The sequence below is a fragment of the Haplochromis burtoni genome, unplaced genomic scaffold (genome assembly GCF_018398535.1).
Source record: "Haplochromis burtoni strain Fernald_Lab_line unplaced genomic scaffold, NCSU_Asbu1 Contig_285, whole genome shotgun sequence".
Classification (NCBI taxonomy): Eukaryota; Metazoa; Chordata; class Actinopteri; order Cichliformes; family Cichlidae; genus Haplochromis; species Haplochromis burtoni.
This window is the reverse complement of record NW_024582646.1, coordinates 561167-583773: the sequence shown is the minus strand read 5'-3', so window position 1 is coordinate 583773 and position 22607 is coordinate 561167. Positions and strand designations below refer to the sequence as shown.

The 22607-nt window shown below is 39.7% G+C and overlaps 1 protein-coding gene across 2 annotated transcripts in view; it reads left to right on the top strand.

Annotated features, from left to right (window-relative positions):
• The window catches only part of prkd1 (protein kinase D1), a 79489-nt gene that overhangs the window by 40909 nt on the left and 15973 nt on the right, over nucleotides 1–22607 (top strand). For both annotated transcript variants that reach the window (XM_005940983.3, XM_005940984.3), the window contains 12 exons: nucleotides 536–737; nucleotides 822–945; nucleotides 2156–2233; nucleotides 2580–2747; nucleotides 6712–6823; nucleotides 7734–7786; nucleotides 11028–11100; nucleotides 12173–12279; nucleotides 15352–15513; nucleotides 16827–16925; nucleotides 20448–20608; nucleotides 20854–20960. In XM_005940983.3, the coding sequence (XP_005941045.1) occupies nucleotides 536–737; nucleotides 822–945; nucleotides 2156–2233; nucleotides 2580–2747; nucleotides 6712–6823; nucleotides 7734–7786; nucleotides 11028–11100; nucleotides 12173–12279; nucleotides 15352–15513; nucleotides 16827–16925; nucleotides 20448–20608; nucleotides 20854–20960 (1446 nt within the window). The remainder of the gene's footprint in view (nucleotides 1–535; nucleotides 738–821; nucleotides 946–2155; nucleotides 2234–2579; nucleotides 2748–6711; nucleotides 6824–7733; nucleotides 7787–11027; nucleotides 11101–12172; nucleotides 12280–15351; nucleotides 15514–16826; nucleotides 16926–20447; nucleotides 20609–20853; nucleotides 20961–22607) is intronic.

The window sequence follows — 22607 nt, the reverse complement described above, 5'->3', positions numbered from 1 at the left end:
CTTACATCATACTTTCCCAACACCTCATCAGCTCTCTACTCTTCACATACATTTCTACTGAGGTCTAATCACTACTGTCTCATCTCTGGGATACTCTCTACAGGTTGTTGAATATATTCTAAAATTTCAATGATAACATTCAACGTCACTCCTTTGATCTAGTTTCAAACTCATGATAGTGTCTGACACTCTTGACCTCCACAACACCACTTGTGGGCTGACAAGACAGCTGAACTTTTTGAAAAGTTTGTGTCCCGTTACTTCTGGCATGAGAGTAAAACAGGAAGCCATAAAAAGACCAACAGTCAAACGTGGTGGTAGTAGAGTGAGGATCTGAATGACTTTCTGTAATTGATGGAATCTTGAATTCTGCTCTCAACCTAAAATTCTGAAGGAGAATTTCCTGTCCTGAAGCTTAGCACACTCGGATTATGTATCAATACAAGGGTTTGAAACACATTAGCATAACACATAAGTCCACCTCTGAATGGTTTAGAAACACAAAATGAAGGTCCTGAATTCTATTGTTGCATAGAACTTCTGAGCCCAGGTGCAGAATCGGATGCCCTCATGGTGGAGGGTTGCCTTGATGACCATGATATTGACAGAAGGGGAAGCCTCTTGGATGACATGGATGAAGCGCTGGCCTCAGAGAGTGGCTTGCTGCTAGAGGCAGGACCCAGCGATCTCTGTGACATGCACGACCCTGACCTAGATGAGTCCAACCGAGCCATCAGGTACTCACATAACAATTACACACAAAGAAAAATATATAGTACTGAGATGTTTCTGAGGCTGTGTTTTTTTCGTGCCCCTTAAAGCCCCTCCACCAGCAACAACATTCCTTTGATGCGAGTCGTCCAGTCTGTCAAACACACAAAGAGGAAGAGCAGCAATGTGATGAAAGAGGGCTGGATGGTCCACTACACCAGCAAGGACACTCTGGTACATCTTTCTTTTTATGTTTAACAGTCTATTTACCTCACCACATTCGTGTTGTGGATGTTGTCTTACATGAAGCAAACAGCTAGCGCCCTCAGGGTTTTTTGTTTGTTTATTTTGTTTTCGTTCTGTTCACTGGTTCGGAAGTGTGGCGTGGGTGTGGTCTCTGGCCAGCTGCAGAGGAGGGGTGATGCAGTGAGCTCCCAGGGCGGCACAGGGGCGGGGTGAACAGGTGTGCTGGGGATCTGTCAGTGATTGTCTCTCTTTATATGTTGGCAGTGACAGTCGGAGGGGGAGAGCGGACGTGACAGCAGTGAGAGAGAGCGGGAGTGTCTGTGTCCCAGTGCAAAACCACAGTATTAAATAAAAGTTCTGCTGTCATAATATTCACTCCGGCTTATGTTTCTTGGGTCCAGCGTTACAGGAAGTTATCAGGCTTTGCCTCAGTCTTAGCTTTGTCATCTACTCCTTTAATTTCACCGATTCCTCTGTCTTTGTGACATGAAACAGTGGCTTCTCAGTCTAATGATTAGTCAGTCAGCACCCTGGGGAGAATTCGTGTAATTGTTAAATTTTTCCCAATTACTTAAAGATGGTACACTTTAGAATTATAATTTAATTCATAATTAAATTATAAAAAAAAGACCTTAACCATGTGGAAAAACACAGTTTATTCTCATTACATTTCAAGAACAAGCAAAGAATCCAGTTGTGATGCTGTTTCTGAAGTCTTTGAGTGAAGGATAAGAGGACTCAGAAACAGGACAGAACGCGTTGCAGATATTTCACTATTTGTAATCAAAGTGCTGCTTCCAACTTTGTTTGACACATTATTATAAATATACACTTTGAATCGTACAAAGATTGTCTTAAGTGTTTGTGCTTCTTCCTATTTAAATAACGGAGATGGTAGGAAATATCGAAGAAACAAATAGTGAGAAATAATAAATGTTAAACTCATTCCTAATAGAAGCAAGAGTTATTTCTGAGAAAACTGCCACTTGTGGTTTGAGGATGTGTTGCTGTTCTGAAATTCTTCAGCTGCGTGAGTGTTAAAAACAAGTTGAGAGGCATTTACAGGTTGTCATTGTTTGTCTGCTTCATACTTATTTGCTCTCTTTTCTTTCCTCAGTTGTTTTGCTCTTTAATGTCACTCTTTTTTCTTTGTGGTATTCCCTTATTTTTCTTCCTCTTCTCTCTTCCAATGTTTCAGAGGAAAAGACATTACTGGAGGCTAGACAGTAAATGCATTACGCTGTTTCAGAACGACACAGGAAGTAAATATTACAAGGTAAGACCACTACCTTCCAGCAGTTTATTTGTTGCTGCAAAGTCATCACTGCAGGTGTGCCTGTCTTTTAAAGACTAACTGCTAAGTTTACAGTAGTAGTCTTTTTTTGAACTTGAGTCTGCTGAGAGAGGCCTGATATTCCTATTCTACTTTCTAAACTCAGCAGTCTGAGAGCAATGTGATCTACTGGTATGAGATATATGTTAATTCATATTTGAATGTAAATTACTTGCAACACAGCACACCCCTCAACTACAGATTCAGGAGGTACATCATGTATGGTGTACTGGTGCTGATACTGTAAACTGTATTCCACCCAGACCCCTTTACTTCATCCTCTCTGCAGGAAATCCCTCTGTCTGAAATCTTGTCTCTGGAGCCTGCTCAGAATTTTTCTCTGCTTCCTGATGGAGCCAATCCTCATTGCTTTGAGATCGCCACGGCATCACTGGTTTATTATGTTGGAGAGAACCTGCAGAGACCTGAATCATGTGTGACAGGCAGCAGCATTCTGGTGAGATGCAGATTTAATCTGATATGATGCAAGACAGGTTCTCTAAGATCATAATTAGATTTGATATTATTGATAGATTTGATATCATCCTTAATGTGCTTGCATGATATCATGCAAGCACTTTAAGGAGAAATGTTTTTCAACAAAGTCTTAAATCGGATACGTCAGAGCTGGCAAAATAAAGACATTTGTCACATTTTTTTTTCATAATTTTGAAAAACTCACATTTACATGAAAGATTTAAATTCACAGTTTAGCAAATGTCACTGAGTACTCCTTACTAAAATCTCTCTTTCTCCAACCCTGTTCTTTCTTACATCTTTCTTCATTCCGTTCAGTTCAGTTCAAATGTGATGATTATTTACAGCTAGCAGGTTGTAGCCATCAGTAATAGTAATAAATCACACAGCAATAGTACATCGAAGATACTGAAGTGGGACATAACTACCATAGCTATGGTAGATACCATAACTCAAACAAGGTAGTTGCAGTAGGCTAATGTTAGTTTTTAAATAAAGAACTTACTTCCAGATGTTTCTTTAGGTTGGAGTCTTTTGATGCTGAGAGCAGCTTGGTTGCTGGAAAACAAAGTTTGCATTGCACGGTCAGATTTTGCCCATCCCATTCTTCTCATGAAGTGGTGTCAGAATTTCCAAGTAAGAAATGCCTTCCTGCCCGTTCACTGCTGGCTCTGTTGTGCTGGCTCTGGGTTCATTGTGTAGCTGACACCACCAACATTAACTGGACGCTCACATTAGAGCCTCTTATTGTGTGCTTTGATTGGGTTTCCGGCAATGTGTGGAATTACCAAAATTAGAGAGGGGATAGTGTAACATATGAAACAGGAAAAGATCGCCGTGTAATCTATTTATTTCAACAAATTGACTGTATTCTAATTATCACCTATTTAAGCAGTAACTGTAACAGAATACAGTTGCTCATATTTTGTATTTTAAATACGTAACGCCAGTACATGTATTCTGTTACTCCCCAACACTGGTGACATGAAATAATAACACCCCTCAAATGCAATCATGTTAAGAAAGATATTTGAGAGATATTGGTGTAAAAATTAAGGGGGTGAAAGTTTTAAAAATGTCAGCTATAAAAATATTAAACTAAAAGACAGAAATCGAAAAAGTGACGTTTCCCCTCTGTGGTACATGGATTACAGTCTTCTTCTACCATTCATACTTAGTTATTTCTGCAATGAGAAATACTTTCAAGTTAAAATTTTACATAACTTACTTTAAAAAAAATCAGAAACTACTAATATTTTTAAAGTTTGTTTAAAGTGATGAAGTGCGATTTTAAAAATCTTTTCAGATAAAGTTAGATCAAAGTACAGTACTAATAATTCCTATGTGTCTCATTCAGGATTCAGACTGCTCTAAAGACTTGTTTTTTAAACTCTTTGCATTTGTGAATTTATGTTTTTCTGATAGGAACTAAATAACTAAATATTTAAAATAAATATATAAAAACAAAAGACAAAATAAAAGCATGAATTCTCCATTCAATTAGCCATGAGGGCTCCCCCTGTCTTCCTCTGTGGCCGAGGACAAGCCCCTTAACCCCAGAAATGGGCCCACTGAAGGTTGCCAGGGATTGGCAGATGCAAGTGGACTTGGATCCCACAGAGATCGTAGCACCTACTCTGCGACCAGACCTCGTCCTTTGGTCTAACTCCCAAAAACTTGCGTATGTCATTGAGCTGACGGTACCATGGGAGGAAGCAATTGAGGAAACATTTGTGCGCAAGAAGCTGTGGTATGCCAACTTGGCAGCTGAGGCAGAGGACAGAGGCTGGAAGATCAAGGTGCGCCTGGTGGAAGTGGGATGCAGGGGCTTTGTTGCCAGTCCAACAGCAAAACTGCTTAGAGAGATTGGGATCAGAGGACAGGCGCAATGGCAGGCTTTAAGAGAATTCGCTAACACTGCTGAGAGGACCAGTCACTGGCTATGGCTAAAAAGTAGGGGTGGGTTTTAATAATCAATTCATCGATTAAAATCGATTCTGGCTTGGATATCGTGATATCGATTCATTAAAATCCTGAATCGATTTTTTAATATAAATGTATTTTGCCCGAAATTCCAGAATCTCAGGTGAAACGTCACAAAATTTTGACAACCACCAAACAGCTAAAACAGCAAATGAGAGCAGGTACACGGCTTCTGCACAAAGACGTAAACACAAATCGCGGACCCGCGGATCAGAATCAGTGAGATGTGACTTTCTCACCCGACGGCACGGACACGGTCACGGCTGAAAGCCAACAGCTCGCTGATTCTGATGTTTCGGCGGGTCCGCGCTTTGTGTTCGCGCCCTTTTTGCGCTGATTCTAAAGCTGTTAGTTTTATCTCTCTCCAAATAATATTGACCAAACCAGCAGCACATAAACATCGTCATGAATTCACTCTTACTTTTGCTGTTTTGCTTCCACCACAATAAAATCACACTTCATGCACAGCTCTCTCTCTCTCTCTCTCTCTCTCTCAGTGTACTTCAAGAACAGTTTCCCGTCTATCCCCGAAATCTGTTTTCTGCATTATTCGCTTGCTTGTTACGCACAAGACTACCGTTATTTACAGCGCTGTCGGCTGATGTTTTTTTTTCCCTTTTACTTACTTCCGAAAAGAAAACCTGATTTTTGCCGTTCAATAGGCTTCTGAACTTTTTAAAATTATGCAAAATGCAAAACGCTCAGCTGTGTCTGTAATAAAACCGCTGTAACTTCAGAGGTAATGTTCATGTGCTGGTTAATGGTTTTCTTTGGTTTTTGATGTACTGTGGAATATTTTTATAAAATCCCAGGCCAGGAAAATCACCTTCATGTTTTTCTGTGTTTTATCTTCAGCTACTTTGACACAAAGGCATCTGCTGTGATGCTCACACCTTTGATAAAGTCTCGAAAGTGTCAGCTTCCTTTTTATAGATACAAAAATGTGTAAATGTACTGATCTGAATTATAATATTTCTGACTGTCTGAGGCAAAATTTCCCAGATTCAAATCCAATTGAATCGAATCGAATCAAATTGAATCGAATCGTGGATCGAATCGATTCAGGACCTTGTGAATCGGAATCGAATCGATTCTAGAAATCAGTGACGATACCCAGCCCTACTAAAAAGGGCTGCCTTGGGTAGCTAAGGCAGTCAGCTAACCACGAGACACAAGCCCAGGATTGATCAACCCGTGGTGGGCCTACCTCAACAGGGGGCGTCAAAAGGGTAAAATATAACATTAGAAATTTTGCTGGTTGACTGATACAGCTGTCTCAGGGCCTCCTGGGGACTGTGCAGTTAACCTCATGGTAGTGAAACCAAAAGGAGGAATGAAAGAAAAGAAAAATATTCTGCTCCTCTCCCCTCTGCTCTTCCTCCCAGTGGGGAGGTAAAGCGTACAGCCCGATCTGGCAGGGAGGTGTGGGAAGCCAGATTGGGCGCCCCCCTTCCGGCTATCCTCTCTGCTCTCTCCTATCTTGTCCCTTTTTGTCTTACTTCTCTCTATCACCTTTTCTATCCCTTTGAAGAAGTGAGGCTCCATAAATGTTAAAGAGGTAAGTATTATTTCTCAGTTTCAGTGATGACATAGAAGAAAATAAACTGTAGAAAACTAAACAGAAGAAAGAAGAAGAAAAATAACAAAAACCAGTGACACACTGGCAGGGCCTTCTTAGATGAGGGTGTCTAGTGATAATGGCCGAAACACCCGATGAATCTAAGGTCCACTATAAGATCCCTAATCCCTAAACCTAACCAAGGAAGAAAAAATGGCAGATTAGCCTGGGTAAAAGACTGAAAGCTCAGGCACACAACGCTGTATGCCGCTGATAAAGTTTCTGAGCTGCCTTTCCTCATAACAGCCAAGATTTTCTCCATTTGAAGCAATGTATTATCAGGGATTGTAACATCTAGTCCTTTTACTGAATCAAATTGTGAGTACCAGAATTGTGATTTCAGGTCAGCGGTGTTGGGCAGGATGTGGCTCGAATGTGGGAAATGGCCATCCAGCATGCTCTGATGCCAGCGGTTTCTACAGGAATTTGCCACAGTTCCCACCGCAGTGGACACAGTACGTTGTTGTAATATTATTGGCCTGTTAATATTACATGTATAAGTTAGCATTTTTTGAAGATTTTTTCTTTCTATCTTTTTAACAAAAAGCTTAAAGGGAGTTCAAATAAAAATGTGCTTGCATAGCTGTTACAACCACTTGATTTCAACAAATTAAGTGATGAACTAGTAGCAGACAATCTCAGCCAGTCATTGAAAAAATGAGTTGAAGTCTCAAAGCTGTATACATGTACAGGGTCACACCTATCTCAACCACATTAAAGTATTTCCAGCACAGTTTTCACTTTGTCTCCAGCCAGAGACTATTTGGAACAGATAAATCACAAATTCAATGTATGATTTCTTTCAACTCAAGTATTTGTATCCATGTTGCTACTGAATTCTCCCAGAGAGTCTCAGATCCATTCAGGGCCAACAACACCCACACAAAACTCATCAGAGATATTTCAGGCATTTCACTGACGTCAAACCATCATGACTAACACTTCAGTGTGGTCGTAGTACCTTTTATGATTAAAGAAATGTGTCTCAACTAGCAGATTGCTAACTGGTTCACATTTATCACATATTTATTTCTAATGCACACCAGAAGTGTGGCTTAGAGTAAACAAGTTAATATCCTTTTACAGATGCCCTGTTTTTATTGTTTTTGCTTCACAGAGAGATGTGCATCCGCTGAAATCTGTCCTTCTGATGTTGATGAAAAAAAATCTCATTTCAACTGAAAGACTGTGTTTCAGAATGTATATTATCTCAGATGCTTTTTTAATCATACAAAATCACAACAACAGTCAACTTCACATTGATAGGTAAAGACCTCAGAATAACAGGAGGATGCTAATTCACTGTTTTTTGTCATCCTGTTTTTTTTTTTTTATTCTAATCTTACTTGTGTCTCTCATTAACAGAGGAGATTTCAATCAGTATTTCAGTTTCCAACTGCCAGATCCAGGAGAATGTGGTAAGAGAAAAAATACAAATATACACACACACACACACACACACACACACACACACACACACACACACACACACACACATTTTTGGATTGCTTTTGCATAAAGTCTGTGGCTCCATAATGTAGTGGATAACATATTTGCTTGTTAAGCCAAAGCTTTGTGGTTTGAGTCCAGCTGGAAAGCCAGATCAGGAAGTAAGGCCATCCATTGCAGTGATGACCCCTTGTAACAAGGGTGTAGCTTAAGGAAGCTTCTTCTTCGTGCACCATATTACAAGGTTTAATTCTCTTGTAAAGTGTTTTCTGGCATTTGAGGACAAAATGAAATCTCTATGCGAATAAAAACTGTTCAGTGGAATTTCTTAAAATTTGGTTCAGACATTCATGCACCCATGACATCGACGACATCAGAATACCAAGAGCCTCTAAAACTACTGACATGGCCGTCTATCTCCATGTCACCCGCTGGTTAGTAAAGTCCTTATGTTATATCATGAAGCCTTGTGCTGAGCATTTTCACCTTTGCTGTCATGATGTTTTGAGACTTGAGGGTAATGACTTTTCTCTGACAGTTTCTTAACCAATGAGGATTGCTTAACTAATCTCAAACTAGCCTATAAAACCATCAGGAAAGTGATGTCACAAAGTAAGGGAGCCAACCAATTTTTATTTGAGATCAAAGTAATAAAGCTGAGAAACACTGAATTGCAGAATGTCACTGGCAAATAAACTTCCTTGCAGATACCTGCTCTGTAAATAAGAGTTAAAGAAAGTGACAGTGTTCTTTCAAGATCTACAAGTTCACAGGGCAAACAAAGCATGTCACAATCTTCATCAGGCAAGAGTGCATATTGTGTTTTTCTCTCATTTTAAATGAGACACTGACTTGCTTTGACTGAACATTTGAGATTTTCGGGTAGACATTTTTGCACCGAGGTTTCACCCGACCTTCCACTAACGGTCAGTCAGTTAAGTCATGTGGTAGGATGTGTCCCCCTAGACATGATGATATTGGACAGCTAATGTTTTACATGGATGACCCAAACCTGGATTAGATGTTACATCAGCACCATGCTTTCATTCATGCTTTGTTTCCTGGCACTCCAACTGACACTGCACTCAAACCAGCATCAGGACATGTTGTTTGTATACCCACACTTATAAACAGAGTCCCCATCTTCAACCTCTGACAGACAACACAACATCCTGTTCATACTGAAATCCCCTCCATCCAGTTCTTTTTTTTTTCCTGCTTTCTGTCACTTTCTTCTTAATTTGCATTTGAAGACTTCTGGGTCATGTTGCAGAGATTCCCAGAGCGTGTCACTATGCTTGAAACACTACATTTACATCAAAAAGATTTACATCAGGCTCCAATATCTGCAAATTCTATTCATTTTTCTATTCATTGCATTGCATATAAATGCAACTGCAGAGAACATCAAGTCCCATTTCTATGCAGACGTGCACCTCGCCGTCTCCAAGGTGAGCACGTCTTCAAACACCTCAAATGGAGATTACTGTGATTACTCACTCAGCCAAACGGTTTCCATGGTGACGATGGTAATTACGCAGTGAGCTTGGGGAAGGGGGAGGAAGTTTATAATATTGTATTTCTGTTCTCTTTGCTTGAGGTGTGATATTAGGCTGTCAGCTAACAGGGGAGAAAAAGGAGACGTAATTACAGACAAATGAAGGAGAAAATATTTTGCAGCTTTGGTGTCAAAGCTGTGGAGGATCACTGACGTTGTGTAGTTACACTGAGAGAGGTGCACAGTAGGCTTTCTCTACCAAAAAAATAATTCCGGAAATCTTCTCTGCCAGGTGATGAATTGATGCATTCACTTTTTTTAGTTGAACCCACTTTCTGTGAGCCTCTCTTGCTTTCCTTCATTGCAGTTTTCCATTCAAGGAACTTAACCATGACCTGAAACTTTAATTACAGGAACTTGCAGTTTCAGTCTATTTTAAACCTGAGAAAGGTATGTTTTATGGCCCAGAGTGCATAAGAATGTTTTACAACTTGTTGTCATAGACTTTATATAAAAAAGGACCTACGGTGTCTCCTGTGTGTGAAAATGTAAGTCAAGTCAAGTTAATGTTTATTTCTGTAGCACACGTAAAACAAAAAACTTAATAGAGAAAAGTACTATACAAGCTATACAAATGATGACTAAATTAGCAACAAATATGTGCTAAAATACACAGTCTCAGTAAGACATAATCAAAACAACAAACAGGGTTTACACAGTAAAAGCTATGATATACAGCTTAGCTAGAGCTGAAAGCCAGAGAGAATACGTAGGTTTTTAACCGCATTTTACAAATCACAGGGTGACTGGGTTAGCTCTTACGTGCAATGGTAGGTGGTTCCAAAGATTAGAGGCTGACACCAAAAACGTTCTGTCACCTCTATTTAAGCCTGGCTCAGAGAACATCCAACTTAGTTGGTCTGTAGACCTAAGTGCTGTGGTCGGAGTGTAGGGCTATAAATGTTTAGTTAAGTTGGGTGGGACCAGTTCATTGAGACTGAGACATTGTTTCTTTCCCAGTAGGTGGGGGGGGGAAACTTCTCAATTTTAAAATGAGTTGTATTGGCACTTAATTTGATCTATGACCTCAGGAAACAATGAGGAGAATGAGGTTATGGTCTCAATCAGTAGTTTCAAGATTTTTATTTTTTATCATCTTTTTATTATTAGTCTTTTGTAGGTTGTGGTCCCCGTTATAGTCAAACAGAATCCCAAAGAAGGTCATGCCTCAGGATGGATCTATTCTGTATTCTAATTGGTAAAAGTCACTTGTGATGTTAACACCAGAGCACCTCAGTAAAAGCACCAATGGGTGACGTCATAGCTCTGCTAACTTGACTAAAGGATTTTTTTTTAGTTTCCATCTTCTCATTTTGGATCTGCATATGTTATGCTTGGTTTCAAAACATCTGCCATCGCCCAACAAGCATTTCCTAATGTGTCCATTTGTAAAAAGACTGAGGACAAAACATTAAACTTCAGTTCCATCCTCAGGGTGGCATGCCCCTGCAACTAGCTCTTTTATCTCCATTGGCTGATGGATTTGGACACCCTGAACTTCAGCCTCTCCCTGCATCCATTATCCTTTGGCAGGGGGTTTAGGCTTCGCTACACTGGTCTCAGTCATTTATTTCACTTTCATTTGACCCTTTTCTTGGACCCCATCTGATGATTTATGAATTGCTACTCAGACTGTGTTTTGTGTTTTCCAGGACATCAACTCAGTGTATCAAATCTTCCCAGACGAGGTTCTTGGCTCAGGACAGTTTGGCATTGTGTATGGAGGTAAAACCTGAATTTGAGACACGCTGTCATTGCACCAAATGCATAATGTTTTCTTTTTCAGCACAAAAAAATTAATCTTCTATTTCCAATACATGTAAATGTATTTTTTAAAATTCTGTGACTTTATTCTCCTGTGGAACGCATTCTTCGTCTATGAGACTCTGCACAGCTAAAAACACAGGAAATATTACTTGGTTTTAACTTAGAGAGAGAGACAAAAAATCAGTTGGGCAACATGAAACTTAATCACAATTCGTTTTTGTTGTTTCAGAAAAAGGTTTTGTAAAACGTGCCACAAAGAGCCCGATTCATTAAGATGAAATGTAACCTCTGTGAAACACAGTGCATGGAAAAAGTTCAGTGATTTTGTTTGTCGACATAAAACTGCAAAAAAATTGGAAATTTCATCTGTGGTGCCCGATGTTTAAAAAGTTCAATAATCCTGAGAAATATCTTTAAGCATGGGATAAGATCAGGGAGTAATTGTGACCGCCAGGTCCACATGCAACAAAAAGACACGATTCTGTAGTGGAAATCACTGCAGCTTTATCTCAGGGCACCAGCTTCACTTACTACAGTTATTTAATTTTGCTCTCTTCTTCCAATCCAGTATCACAGAAAAATTATACGCACATACACAAGCACACAAGCTCAAAACTCCTTAGCTGAGGCTTGGCTGTCGTTGTGTTTGCCAACACCATACCCATATCACAGATATGTGGTTAGATTTTTAGGATACTAAAAGTAAGACCATAAGGATGTAGAACTTTCTGTATTCACAGTAGTGCTTAAACACATATGTTAATAATGAATATGTTGGTAAAGAAAAGCTCCCATTAAAAGGGGATCCTGGAGGACATAAGGTAAGATAAACTTTGGAAACATTCTTCAGATGTCAAAGTTTATCTAACCAACGCTTCAGAAATCGAGAATATTGAAGAATATTACATTTACAGTGTTTAAACCCATGAAAACCAATTCTCACATTCAGGTTCTTCAACTTGTTGCTTTGATTACATTCTGGAACAGCTGAGTGTGTTTGTGACTCAGATTGGGGTTTTATTCCACGCAGGTAAGCACAGGAAGTCCGGCCGAGACGTTGCCATCAAAATCATCGACAAACTCCGCTTCCCCACCAAACAGGAGAGTCAGCTGCGCAATGAGGTGGCCATCCTGCAGGTAAACGCACACACACACACACACACACACAGATCCATGCTGCTAAGGATACTGTTGGCAGGGAGTAAAATTTCCTGTTGTGAACGACTTCATTACCGTGGCAACACTGTAGGGGTGTGACATCTGAAAATATTCCTGCTCTGCTGCCGCTGCTGCTACACACACCTGCACATAAAACACACTTGAGTTCCCCTCAGCTGATATCTGTTCTGCTTGGCTGCTCAGCAGACTGGAGCTGTTTGGGAAATGGCTTCCTGCTACCTTTGGGGTCCATATCAGCTTTTTTGGCATTTTATTTGAATGATTGTTGTAGCCGTTAGGGAAATGGGTGAGGATGCTTTCGGATCTTTGAATCTTTAATCATTAATATCGTTTCTATAAGAGGCAAAGTACAGTGGATACAATTTTACATTCTTCACATTAGAGAGAGAGTTGTGGTCAGTGTACACTGGCACATTTACTTAAGCTTATTGTATAAAGTCATATCATGTTCACCCAAAACAGATTTATCCTCGCTGAAGTGACATAAAGTAATGTCTATGAGCTTGGAACAACCAGAGCTCTTCACAGATTGGCTGGATGGGATCGTTGAACCAAACAAGCACGCTCATTTATACAACTGCAGCGTCTACATAAACCACCCACACATATTACAGTATGACAGTGTTTTTTTCAAAATATAAGCCGTGGCATTCCTTTATATAAACACTCTAAGAACTGCGTGTTTCATGCCTTTCACTTAGCCAAGTCATGCCAGCACTGCTTAAGTTCAACATCCTGGCGCTATACCCATCCTGCTCTCTCTTCTTCATCTTATGAGCATCATGTTTTTGCTTTGGTTTGCTAAATATAAATTATAATGTGAGCCAGGACAGGAAGTACAAGTAAAGAAGTAATATATTTGCCACCGTACCTCCCAGGGAGAGAAGCAGGCGCACTTGTTCTTGATCAAATACATCTATGATAACACAATATTATGCTCTCTTTCCCAAAAATGACAACATAAAAGCCATAATAATTTAAATATTAGTTTATTGAAAGTGAAAATAGCAAAAACAGCGCTATCCATCCTCCGAGGCCATTAAAAATATTCACAAGTGCCATCATGATTGTGTTAGGTGAGGCTGTGTGCAGGCAGGAATAGGACCCAAGGTGCAGACTCCGGAGACAGAACTTAAACCAAAACAGCTTTAATGCTGAACTCAAACATAACATAACTGGGGGAAAAAAGGTAAAAAATAAACTAACACCGGCGGATTGACAAAACACACAGCAAAATAAACTGTAGATCGCGACATAGACACTAAGAAACACAGGGCTTAAATACACAGAGGGAGCAATCAGGGAATGGGTAACAGGAGGGAAACACAGCTGGGGCAAATCAGGCCTAACGAGACAAGAGGAAGCAAAACCAGACACATTAACATCAGACATGGACTTTCAAAGTAAAACAGGAAACACATAATACAGACTGAACAAAGACACAGGCTCATAAGCAGGCACTACAAAGGGAACAGAGACGTGGGAACAGGGCAGACACAGACACTGACTGAACACGGGGATATAGGAACTTAAGATACACATAGACGCGAACTAGACAAGGGGATGCGGGTTATAGGGGAGACAGAGCAACTAAAGAAGACAGAGACCTAAGCCAAAAGACAGAACTCAAAGAAACCAAAAACTAGACAGTATAAATAATATCATAAACTCAAAAACCCTGGGTCGACGACCCAGGCATCCTAACAGATTGTTAATATTCCATATCAGTGGCTTATTGCAAACCAGTCAGTGCATTCAAAGCAATGGTGGGAAACCTTGCATCTGTGGGATTAGGGACTTCGACATGTATTTCCCACGTTTGAAGCACGCTGTCCCTGTTTCGCAGTCATCTATTGCAGAGCAGAAGTTGCATCTCTTTCCCTTCTGTCTCCTTGTGTTGGCTTCTTGTGTGACGTGTTGATCAGGGCCAGGCTCAGATTGCTGTGCTGCCATTGCCACTGCTGCTAAAGCTCCCACGCAGGGAAGATGGTGTCATTTTTGCATGCAAAGAGTCATGAGGGCCTTTGAAATAAATGTTTCCTTTGCTGCCTCAGAGCTATCTTCATCGTTCATCTTGGAAGATTAGGTGAAGCGTTTTTTGAACAGAAAATCTTGATGTTATAACTTTCCCACTCTTAAATTCACAGCTCAGATGAATTTATTTTATACTAATATTTACTTATATGTAAAACCCCTCATTAGATCTCTGTTTTAATCTCAGATTAGGATAAAAGACTGTAACGTGTTAGATTATTTTGTTACATATTGTGTTTGTGTCATGGCAGTCTCTGACGTCTGACTTCTGTTCCTCATGTGCATCATATGTGATCAGTCCTGTGCTGTTTTACTATTTCACTGTTTTGAGACTCACCCATAACACTTCAAAGACCTTTAGGTGCCTGTCATTGGAACCTAGACACATGCAGTGAGAACACAGACAGTTCTTGTGACAGTGTCAAGGTAACGCTTGAACTCTGTTATCACTGTCCCTTAAAAATGTTACAGAGACATGGCATGTACAGTTTTCAGAGTTTCAAGAATCCTCAAACTCGTTAATTTTCGTTCAGTCAAACTGAAACAGCCTCAGTGTACAAATATTTTTGCCACCTTTAAAACTGTATAAAATATTTCATTAATATCATATTTGAGTTTTAAGCCATCAAATTTCAGAATAAAAGAAGTACACCTAGTTCTTCTGGTGTCAAAAAACAAAACAGGTCCAATTTGTCCCAAAAAGCATGCAAAGGTTAAAATGAAGAAGAAGGCGCTTGTGTTGTTAAATTTAGATGTGGACATAACTCTATTCACAATTCATCTTTATCTGTATTCCAGTTTAATTAAACCATCACTGCATACAAATAACATAAATGCTAAAAAGTATGCAATTCATATTAAATACTTAGGATTAAAGCATTTTTATTACCAAATATGGTAGGTTCACCTGAAGAAATCCAATTTAAAAAATCTTTAACTGAATCTCCCACCCAGGAGATTGTAAACTGTCTAAACTGATCTCTCTTGTCCTTTCAGAGCCTGCATCATCCAGGGGTGGTCAACCTGGACTGTATGTTTGAGACACCAGAGCGAGTGTTTGTGGTCATGGAGAAGCTTCATGGAGACATGTTGGAGATGATCCTGTCTAGTGAGAAAGGCCGACTTCCTGAGAGGATCACAAAGTTCCTGGTGACACAGGTGATACTTTGCCTCAATTATAACATCACCCTGTCTGACCCTAACTGTAAAAACAAAGTCACAAAGGTTTGGGTCCATAAATTTAGCCTTTGTTAAGAAAAATCCAGTGACCACATCCAGGACAAATGGTAAATGGACTGATTCTTATATAGCGCTTTTCTACTCTCCCGGAGTACTCAAAGCACTCTGTACAACGCCTTCGATGCTTGTTCCCTCCTGGGACCACGGCGGGTCTGAGCCCGTGCTGGAATGGTAGCGCTGGGCAGGATGGCTGCTGTGTTTGCTTCGGATTACTCCTCACCCCCCACCCGACCCTGTGGCTTGTCACGTGTTCCATAATGTTGTGCTGTGGACATTTATGTGCTTTTTTTTTGTTTCCTGTTCTCATGCTGTCCTCCCAGGAGCCCAGCATGAGTAGAGGTCTCCTTTTTTCCTCTTGTACTTTCCCATTGTAGTGTATATTTCAGTGTTTTTCTGTAACGCTACCGATCTCCGACCTGTATCCCCATGTGATGTCTGTGTTGTGTGTGTAAGGGGGGGGGGGGGGGGTCCTATTTCACTTCACTGCACGTGGCGAATAAAGCCTTGATTGATTGATTGACCCAATCACACCCATTCTCACCAGCACTTTCTCTGAACTTAGTGCTTTCTCAGTACATTTACACACATTCATACTCCGATAGATGCGTCAGAAAGCAATTTGGGGTTAGTATCTTGCACAAGGATACTTGATATGCAGGTTGGAGGAGCCAAGGATCGGACCACCAACCTTCCGATCAGTAGGTGACCTGCTCTACCTCCTGAGCTGAGAGTGTTTAATAATCATGTTACTGCTGATAGGAATTACTGGAAAAATTCTGATTGTATAGGTCTATAATCTCTGCTCACATTCAGCCAAATGATGCAACACTGATCAGACACTTCACTGTGCACATGAACAATGGGTAAGAAAATGAATAGAACATAACTGAAGGCAGAGACTTGCAAACCAGCAGTAACTAAAGATGGATTCAGTAAAGGCCTGGCAGAGCATCTCAAAGGGAGGTTGTAAAGTTCAGACAGTAAGTGAGTCTCATTTGTGTTATGTTGCATTGTGCTTTTGTCAGTTATGTTTGTACTTTTGACTGGGGACTAAAATTGAAATTAAAACTGAATTGAATTGAATTGAATTGAATTACGGCCTGACCATAGTATTTTAGTGTTCCCCTTGCATAGATTTACTGCCTGACCGGTGCCATTAGCATTGAGTGTTTGACAAGAGGTCCAACATCATTATAGCAAATGCAATCTGTGTTTTTCTGTCTCACTGTCAGATCTTGGTGGCGTTGCGTCATCTCCACTTCAAGAACATTGTCCACTGTGATCTGAAACCTGAAAATGTCCTGCTGGCTTCTGCAGACTCTTTCCCCCAGGTAGTATGTTTATGTGTTTATTTGTTACGCTTGGACAGTACCTGTTTTTCAAATGGAGATGTGTATCCATCCTAAGTTTAAGTATCTCGGGGTCTTGTTCACGAGTGAGGGAAATGGGAGATCAGCAGACAGATTGGGGCTGCGGCTGCAGTGATGTGGGTGTTGTACCAGTGCATCGTGGTGAAGGGAGAGCTGAGAGTATAAGCTCTGGATTTACCCGTTGATCTACGTTCTCACCCTCAACTATGCACACGAACTCTGGGTAATGACCAGAACAACAAGATCATGGATCAAGAGCTTCGCAATCAGCGATGGGGTTAGAGTAGACTCGCTACTCCTCTACATCGAAAGGAGCCAGTTGATTAAAGCGTTTGTGACAAAGTTTTCAGTGGAAAAATGCAAAAGAAGTCAGTTGATTGGATGGGCTATTTGTCAGTTATCCTAGGTAAACCTCAAACAATCAGATCAACAGAGCAAGCATGTTCTGAACCTGAACTTGCTGAAGCCAGTTGGGAAAGCAAGGCACAAAACGTATCTTTCAGGCATTGTATGGTGGACTGAAATGGAGTATTACTATCTTAATGTTTTAAACATTAAACCCAATATCCTCATCAGAACTCCCTGTTTTTCTCAATTCAGCTGCTGGCATTTTGCTGCAGGTGCTCTATCATGATTCAGCCTTAGTTCTGCATATTATTCATGACAATATGTAATAGTAATAGAACTGCTCTGTCAAGTAGATGTTTTTGCTAAGGCTGAAGATGATATTTGTGAGACTGTTAAATAGATGTTGTGTTTCCACCCAGGTCCTGCACCGTTTAGATAATATTGACTACCTTTATTCAGGCTTATGCAAATAATCTGTTAAAGGTTTCAAATTCTCAGTTATTAATATCTTGTAACTTTTAGTATAGCTGTTTAAAAGTTATGTCAGAATTCTTCTAATTTCTAATTTTATCTGAATTATCTACAGAAAAATTTGCATGTCTTGACAACACTGGCAAACAACAGTAGTAAAAAAAATGATGTGTGTTGAGTTCCGAGCTGCAGAAAGAGTGAAGTTATGCAGTGATAGAAACGGAAAATACAAAACACGCACACGTATTAGTATTTGTGGATGCAAGCAATAAAAGTTGGACATAGACACTCCATTAGCTGTCAGTGTAACTATTAGCAGCTTCCTTCAGTGTTCGGTCTTTAGAAATAGCTGTTAGTGTCAGACAGACTAACTGTTAACTCTAGTGATGCATCATTTAGCTGTTTGGCTCATAATTCCTCACATGATACTTAGTGTGTATCATCTGCACAGCCTGTTCCTCTGAAATATCATGAAACAAACAAAATGCAAATATCTGGCTCCATTTGGAAGAGATGTGTTAACGTTTGCGTGTCAGCCGGTTGCCATAAACAAGTGAAATCAATAAATTTTAAAGAATAATATGACATTTATCAAAATCCTCTTTTTTTATCTTTCTCAGAATCATTTGAGGTAATTGGCATCAGATTTATGTCTGTGTCAGTAAAGAGAAAGTATGTAAACTAGTTTAATACGACTGGGAGCAAGAGAGATATTGTTGGCATAGCTGAATAAAACTGTCAGTTACAGTTCTGTTTAGTCTATATAACTAATGTACACAGTTAGTTTGTGCTACAGGTAGCTAGAAAGCTAACAATATATTTAGCATATGTTAAGAAAGGAATATTAAGTAGGTCTAAATGTTTGAACTCAGGTTTGATATTTTGAAATCATATAGAGAGAAAACACATTCCTAGCCTGACAATGGAAAAATACTCACTCAGCTTTATTGTTATGACACAACATTTATGTGACAAATGAATACTATAGGAACTTCTCTGGTTCTACACTATAAAAGTGCAAGTCAGCAAATGTCAAAATGAAAGATTTACGTGTCTATGTAGCGCTTACCTTTATTTGAACGCTGAACAATTTCTTGTTCCACATGGCGGCATAATTTACCTATCCAGAAAAATGCACAAAGAATATTTAAAAATACATGTAATTGTCTGTACTTTGAAATAAAGTCGCTTGGGGGGGTATGGATCATAAGTCTGCAAAATTCATAGTTTCTCTGTATATTATTGTTTTTCCTCCACGGATAGATGATCCAAGACCTCCCAAAACATTTTTGTCCAGTTTTGTCTGTCATAATGGAGTAAATTTTTGTCAGCTAGAGAATAATAGTCAATTCAGTCAATAATGTGACTGAAAACTATGAACATATGGTATTTCTTTTTTGGTGGGAAGTACTATAAGGTCACAAAACACGGTAAAATCACATTATTTATAGTTTGAAAAGCTCTAAAAATGAGGTAAACTACTACTAGAAGATCTGCTAGATCACTGTGGCTCTGTGACTACTGAGCTCTACTATGCTAAAAGTTATAAGTTAAGTTTTAATGTGTTATATTTAATATAGAAATAAATTAAAAACACAAGTATGACTTAGTTGATGTATGCCTAAAAATAATTTGCATAACTTGAGATAGTTTCAGGTGATAGAGCACCTCAAATTTCCAGGCATCAAATTTAATTTTTAGAAACCAAAACCAAGCAATGCATATGTAAACATTTAGTATAACTATTCACTCATATAATGTGCCAGTTTCATCAGCCTACCATTTTTAGTTATGACCACAGGTGTGGGAATAGTTTAGGGTGAAAAACTGAATTTCCTGAATTCTGGAAGAACACTAAAGTTTGAAAATGCTCTGCCCAGATGCTGATTGATGAGATGCAACAATGTCACTATATCACATAACCTGATAAATCCATGTGGTTCTACAAACTTACAGAGAGACAATTTTGATATCCACTGAAACCACCTTGTGTGGTTATTGCTCGATAAATAGTTATTGATTTTTCCTACATTAAGACTCCAAATCTAAGTCTCCATATTTGAGTATCAGGATGGAGAGACAGCCCATGAAACAACTCGAAATACATTTAGACAACGATGTGAGATTGCATGTTTAGGTCTGCAAAAGAGAAATGATTCATCACAACCTTGAAAAGAGCCAACATATCCATAATAATTTCCATCTTCCTCCTGAGTGTGAGTGAATCATCCAGCAAGCTAACGGCCAACAGTTTGTTTGTTTTTTTACTTTTAGTAGCTTCGTTACACTTAGAATCAATCCACATGTCCATTTAAATACTAACACCATGATATTTCTTTCTGGCTAGAAGGTTACTATGTTAGATCAGGTGGTTAAAGAGTAATAAATTCCTGTCCAAGACACTGATAAGCCTCACATTATAAAGACAAATGAATGTCAAATGTGTCACACTACACAGAAAAATTGACTGTTTTAGACATTTATTGTGAACAACCCTAATGTTTTTACTACATATCACTGCTATAGTCTAGTATTACCAGTCTGACAGTTGTGTAGGTTAAGACCATAGATATAATGCTGTGAAATGACCAGCCAGCTTTTACATTGTTTTACTTTTACCTCCACTACTAACAGCTTTAGTAATTTATATTGCTCCTGCTGCAGGTGAAGCTGTGTGATTTTGGGTTTGCTCGAATCATTGGTGAGAAGTCATTCAGGCGTTCAGTGGTCGGAACACCAGCATATCTTGCTCCTGAAGTTCTGAGAAATAAAGGCTACAACCGCTCTCTGGACATGTGGTCAGTTGGAGTCATCATCTATGTCAGGTAGGATGATACCTTTACTGATAAACATAATAGTCTGAGTAGATTTTGGTTTAAAATTTTATTCTTCTTTCTGCTTGTCTATTTCTGAGTTTTTCCTTTATCTCATCCTTCTCCTTTTTTAGTTGTGTTTCTGTAAACACAATGTAACATCTATAGGATACCATCTATACTTTAATGAATTTCTATTATTATGAAAAGATTAGTGATAAATGTGCAAAAAACTAAAAGTATTTATGTTTTTGCAGTCTCAGTGGGACGTTCCCTTTCAATGAAGATGAAGATATTAATGATCAGATCCAGAATGCAGCCTTCATGTACCCCCCTCACCCCTGGAAAAAAATCTCCCAAGAAGGTGTGGCATGTTGCTGAGCCTCTCAACCAGAAGTCTACAAGACCTAAAGCTAACCCACAGAAAACCTACTTCATTCAAAAAAGATCTGACATGATGAGTAACATCTATTTGTGACATAATTGGTATATATATCTCTCCACAAAAATGTCCAAACTATCCTGGACGAGCCCCCATTTATGTTTTACGGCCTGGCTCAAGCCCTGTGTTTTCTTCTGCTTGTTACTGCTCCATCTGTGTTACCTCTGCGTGCCTTCCCTATGTTGCCTCAGCGTTATCTCTGTCAGCTTTCCCTCTTTCCCAGTTCCTCATCCCCCGGTTCTGCTCCACCCTCAGGTTACATGTTATGCTTAGTTTTCCGAAGTTTAGATATTGTTAGTTTTCTCTGTTCCACCGGTTTGGAGTATTGTTCAGCCGAAGCCTCGCTGTCCGTTCAAAACATTCTCCTGCATCTGTGTCTGCATTTGGGTCCTCATTCTTCTATCATTCCACATGTCTGTTGCAGCCATGACAAATATGGAGACTAATACCAGAATTTAAATGAGAAGAGGTTTTATTATTATATATAGCACCTTTTATTATTTATGTAACACATTAACTAAAATAGCTGGTACTACTAAGACAGAGACTACTGTGCCTCCATGAAAGCCTGCCTCATATATGCCTTTATCCACACCTGACTAGGTGTGGTCAATTAGCAACAGCTGAACACTCCTTCACTGCCACTGCAAAGAGAGTAGGGGCTGCAGAGGGGCGCAACAAGCTAGGTTAATGCATGCATCACTAATAAAGAAGTAGAGCCTTCAACCTATTCTTTCAGCCAGCAGAGGATAGCTTCCCTGGTTTCAAAGATGAGCTGAACATTGCTGGTGTCAGTTTCTTCTAAAGCATTTTTACTGGAATTATCTGAGAAAAATAGTTGCAAGGTTCAGACTGTCAAAGAAATCAGTGCTCTAGTTTTGGTATTTTATTAGCCTGTCATTAGCTTGTATGTTATGGACACTAGTTGCTAACAGAGCTTGCTAGCCTTAGCTTATGACATGGCACTCTGGAATCTTATCCAAATATAGGTCGTGTCCAAATTCATGGGCTGAGGACCCAGCCTTCGCGGTCTACGTGGGCCGGGTCCTCAGAAGGTCGGGTAGGCCGGAAGTAAACGGCTGGGGAAATTGGACGGTCTAGCCTTCTGATTAGCGTCACCGCTGTCTCGGTGGAGTTTAATAAACTCAGCTGTCTGCTCCTTGCTATCTAAAATATAACAGGACACTGGTGTAAATTCTCGGCCGCATCAGTGACCCTAGAGCTCCCAGCTAGCTATCGAGCTGGTGGGTAGCAGACGTCTCCGAAAACGTCGAAGCACTTTTGCAAATATGCGATATTTTGATAAACCGAGCAGATATTTGATGTTTACACAGCTACTTTCTTGCCTGAAAATATGTTAAAAGTTTATTTTGTGACCCAGAAAGATTAGTATGAGTAATTTTAAAACTTAGTAGCGGCCGCCATTGTTGGAAACTGGAGTTTGGCTGGGCTGCGCTATGAATTCTGGGATATGGTGGGCCACGAAGGACACACCCGACCCATCCTTCAAATTTGGGGAAAAGGAGGACGCATTTGTCGGCTGCATTCGGAGGAGTCTACGAATTTGGA